Raw genomic sequence first — 4,558 nt, 5'->3', positions numbered from 1 at the left:
GACTCTTCTGGGACAGCAGATAGAAGTAACAACAGTGGCATCTCTAGGATGAACTAATTTCTAATGTAGTGATTCTCAGACAGAATCCTGTGGCACTGTGGGGTGCTTTGAGATCCTTTCCAAGGTGTAATGCAATGTTAGCCCCATCAGGTGTGCAAATATGATTCACAGGATGAATCCAGAGATTCCAAATAGTGATCTAAAACATTTTGACTGAGTGTGGTCTTTCTGAGGCCTTTGCAGCAGAAGAAAATCTCTCTCTCTTTCATAGTCGAAAATGAGTAAAAACTATGAGCTGGTCCCTCGAGTCTAAAAAGTTTGAGATTCACATTCATGTTCTAATGCATTGTGCCAAAAGACTTCTTTTCCAGACTATTTCATATGACCTATCCAGACCAGATAAAGACTAAATTGCAAAAGTTACTTTTACTAGGAAACCAGTGTCATCAGCTGTTGTGACTTAATATTAACTGGACTTAAGGTTGATCATTTTTTTTCTGAACCCCCTCTCCTAGTATCATTTCCCTAAAGGAGACACTTGGCTTGCAAATTTCCTTAAAATGGTTCTAGATGTTATGTTTACATTGGAAAATGTTAACTCTAAGTGCTCCGATCAGTTGGCAAATAAAGAACTCAATCTTAAGGATCTTAATTAGATCTTGATTAAGCCAATCTTTAACACACTAGAGCCTGACTCCAAGTTTTTTCCATAGTTGGGACTGGCTGTACTCTCCAAAGACACAGTGGCAACAAATATGATATGCACATTAGCAACAAATAAGGACAAACTGGTGTTTAGAGTGAGCACAGGTAAGCAGGAGCTAGTCCAGGTTGGAGGGAGAAACTATTAAAGAAGGATCAGCCAACATGTTAATTAATGAGGGATATTTGCCTCTCTTCATCCTTTTTTTTCCCTCCCAAATTATTTAAGCCAAAGGACAGTGCTTACACAAAACTAAACGGGAATAGACTGGCCATGAATGAGCTTAGGCTGGATGGTAGAAGAAAGTTTTGGTCAATTAGAGGAACTGTGCTTCTGTAACATTTTACAATAGCTTTTTAAATTATTTTTTGGTCCCTATGGTTCCAAACTTGTCTTAAGATGGAGTTTGAATAAGCATGATATGATGCCTGCAATATAGGGGCCTGGACTTACTGAACTAAGGATTACAGCTGTGTGAAATTTCGCCAGTTGTTTCATTTCATTTCAGGATTTAAACAGCGAGATCTAAATGAAACATAGGGCTTCAAAACAGCCTGAAAACAAAATGAGGGCAGTCGAAACATTTCAGAAGTTTTGAAACATTTTTAGATTCGAAGGAGCCGGGCTGAGTTCCCTTCTCCAGCCTGATCCCAGAACTGGGGAGGGGTCTTGGCTCAGCTGGGCTGAGTTCTCTTCCCCAGCCCAATTGATCGCAGTGCTGTGGACGGGATCTGAGTGATCAGACTCAGTTTCCTTCCCCAGCTTGATTGAGCTGGGGAAGGGAACTGAGCCCGATCCTACAGCCTCTACAGCCCTCCCGGGGCTGTGGCCTCCGATCTGCCTGCTGGATGAGAGAGACCTATGGGCAAAATGTCAAAACAGCGTTAAAACAGTGTCACTTTTAATGAAACAAAAAGGAACAGCAGTTTCGAGTCTAAACAAAATTTGAAACAAAATGCTGTTCCATCGAAACACAAATCGAAATGGAAGCCATTTCACAAGCCCTACTAAGGATCCCTTCCACAGCTGTGCTTCTAAAAATTCAACTACATCCAGTTCCCAAAGAAACTGTTACAAAATGTTTTGATAAATGTAGCACTCTCATCTAAACAGATGCTTGGTGTTAGGCAGAGAATTATCCAAACATTCAGTTCAAGTGATGTAGCTACCAGTGTGCTACCAAAATGGCCCATCTCGCTGGACAACAAGGGCCTCATATGATGGAAGAGGGCAGTAATTGCATCTTCCTCCATCAGGGGTGGGCAATTATTTCGGGCAGAGGGCTGCTTACCCAGTTATGGCAAACTGTCCAGGACTGGTGAGTAGCCCCGCCCCTTGACAGGTGCCCCGCCCCCTGGTCACCATCTTGGGACCAATATCCCAATGTCTTGGAACCAGTGTCCCAGGGCCAGCACCAATGGGGCCCAGAGTGGGACGCAGGCTAGCAGGGGCCTGTGGGGCTGGGCTGGGCTGGGCTGCACCAGCAAGGAGAGTGGGGAGCTGTCCTGGCTCCATAGAGCCCCTGCTGGCCAGGACCCTGTACCCCTGCTGCCCTGCTCTGGGCCTTGCTGGTGCTGGCCCTGGGACACCGGTGCGGGCCCTGTACTCCCGCACCCACTTACTCCTAGTGCCCCCCAGCCCCATGGTACAGGCAGGGGGCAGCACACAGCCCCAACCCCCTGCTCACCAGCAGGAAAGGAGCTAGTGTGGAGTGCGGTGAAAAGCAGCCCTGTCCCCACCCTGTGGCCAGTGCTTCCTGCTGCAGCTGCTCGCAGCTGGCACGGGGCTGTCCTGAGCAGGCACAGGCAGACCCACACTGGGCATGGAGCGGGAGAGAGGCCTCTTTTCCCTGCACTCCATAGCTTGTAACCCACCCCCGCTACCAGCTTGGGCCCTGCACTGGCTCTGGGCTTGCCCATCAGGGCTGCTCCACAATGGCAGCAGCTGCAGCCCCCCGGCTTGCCACACTGGGCAGCGTTTGCTGCTGCTGCCTGCCCACAGTTTGCGTGCTGGGCCACACAGGGGCAGCTGTACTGCAGCCTACCACGGCACAAGCTCTGGGAAGGCAGCAGCAGCAGCAAACACTGCCCAGTGCAGCAAGCAGGGGGGCTGCAGCTGCTGCCACCATTGGCACAGCTCTGATGGGTGAGCCCAGAGCCAGCGTGGGGCCGCGTTACAAGCTGGTGCTGAGTGCAGGTAAAAGCCAGATAAAATGGCCTCATGGGCCGGATCCAGCCAGTGGGCCATATTTTGCCCACCCCTGTCATACATGGTTCTGGTGGGGACATGTTCAGATGCTTTAGGTAGTTAATAACTTGGTGACCAGTGGAGAAGAGCTACATAACTTGTAAGTGGATTGGAGGAAATAACTTGCACAGGGAGTTTCATATCATGGGGAGATGATGTACAAGGTAGGAAATGTATGATATGACTGAAAATTAATGAGAAAGGATGAGTCTCAGTCATTCAGGGGTTCAAGGTATTAGAACATGTGGATGCAAATTTCAGTCAAAATTTCACTCTTCAGTCAAATTTCAGCTCTGGTGTGCATGCACACAGTAAAGAGGGTTCACTGTGTGTGCACCATAGCCAAATGGGATGTGGCTGCACCCCCTCACCACAATCATGGATGCCAGCAAGCTCAGAGAACTCGGAGCTCCCCTGGTACTCCACATGGGATCTCACCAGAGTCCTCGCTTTCACATGGCTCCAAAAGGTGAGTTCTACTATTGTTTGCCCTTCCGTTCCTCCCACCTGCCCCTCTTCACCCTCCCCCAAATCAGTAGCAGGGGAAAGTGGGGATAAGTAAATGAATACTTGCTCACTCATCTGCCTCTACTTCTGAAGTCATTTTTTTCTTCAGTTGTCTTGTGTTTGTTAAACTGATCAGACTAAAATTATAGGACATTTTACAATCCTTAATCACACCAAGCATTGATATTATCTGAATTTATTTTACTCATACTTTTAGAAGAGAGGGAACAGGTACTGAGATGGTACTCAGATCTGGTCCTGCATGTGGAATTCTTCTGTAAGTAGGAGACTTGTACCAGTTACAAGTTCTCTGTTAAAAGTACACCATCAAAATAGCATTACATAGGTCTGATCCCTTATGATATAATTTTTTTGATGCATTAACAGATAAATGAGCCATTGCTGCTTAGAACATCTCCTTGGGTTTAGGAAACAATTTGCTCCATATCTAGTCATGCCCAAAATTGTAAAGCAGATGTTGCAAATAAAAGACATACACTTGAGTAAGGGAAGGGACTTGTTACTAAACCATCCAGCTCTCAGCATCACAGTGTTTATGAGGGTTAACCTTTTCAATCAGCTCGTAACTGCAGGTTTCAGAATAAAAAAGGCTGTTGCAATGCTGTTTGTCATAAACAGCAGGGGTGATGGCCCTGCCATTGGAAAAGAAAAGAGAGTGGGGTGAGAGTAGGATACCAGTCTGATGAAGCTAAATTGACCAAGCACTGGAAGAGTCTGTTGCAGCAGCTCAAGAATCCCAGCAGGAAAACAGTCCTGCCCCTTCAAAACCACTAGCTAGTCTTAAGATTTACATACTTTCCTCTCATGGGAGCCTAACTCTTCTCCTTTGATCCTGCCACAGGGGTACAATCAACTGCAGAACTTCATTTTCCTCCTCTTCAGTTATTTTTCCCTTCATTTTCCATTTTAAACCCTCCCTCCTACGTCTGACATGCTCCTCCTCTTTGTTCTGCTCTAATCTCATTTGTAGCTCTCCTCCACATTTCTGGTTAGTATCAGCTGCCATGCGTAGATAAAACAAGAGGCATGTGTGCACACCAATTTAAAGTGGGCTAAATGCTTTTGCACGGCTTCAATGAT

The 4,558-nt window shown here is 46.7% G+C and overlaps 1 protein-coding gene across 1 annotated transcript in view; it reads right to left on the bottom strand.

The window, feature by feature from the left end:
• Nucleotides 1–3,697: 3,697 nt before the first annotated feature.
• LOC109287248 (beta-microseminoprotein-like) overlaps nt 3,698–4,558 on the bottom strand; it is a 22,808-nt gene continuing 21,947 nt past the window's right edge. Inside the window, exon 4 of the mRNA XM_019502194.1 lies at nt 3,698–4,110. Coding sequence (XP_019357739.1) covers nt 3,981–4,110 — 130 coding nt within the window. The 3' untranslated portion in view covers nt 3,698–3,980. The remainder of the gene's footprint in view (nt 4,111–4,558) is intronic.

The sequence above is a fragment of the Gavialis gangeticus genome, unplaced genomic scaffold (genome assembly GCF_001723915.1).
Source record: "Gavialis gangeticus isolate Ggan-Ray unplaced genomic scaffold, GavGan_comp1, whole genome shotgun sequence".
Classification (NCBI taxonomy): domain Eukaryota; kingdom Metazoa; phylum Chordata; order Crocodylia; family Gavialidae; genus Gavialis; species Gavialis gangeticus.
The sequence above is the reverse complement of the archived record's forward strand: the minus strand, read 5'-3'. Positions and strand labels throughout refer to the sequence as shown.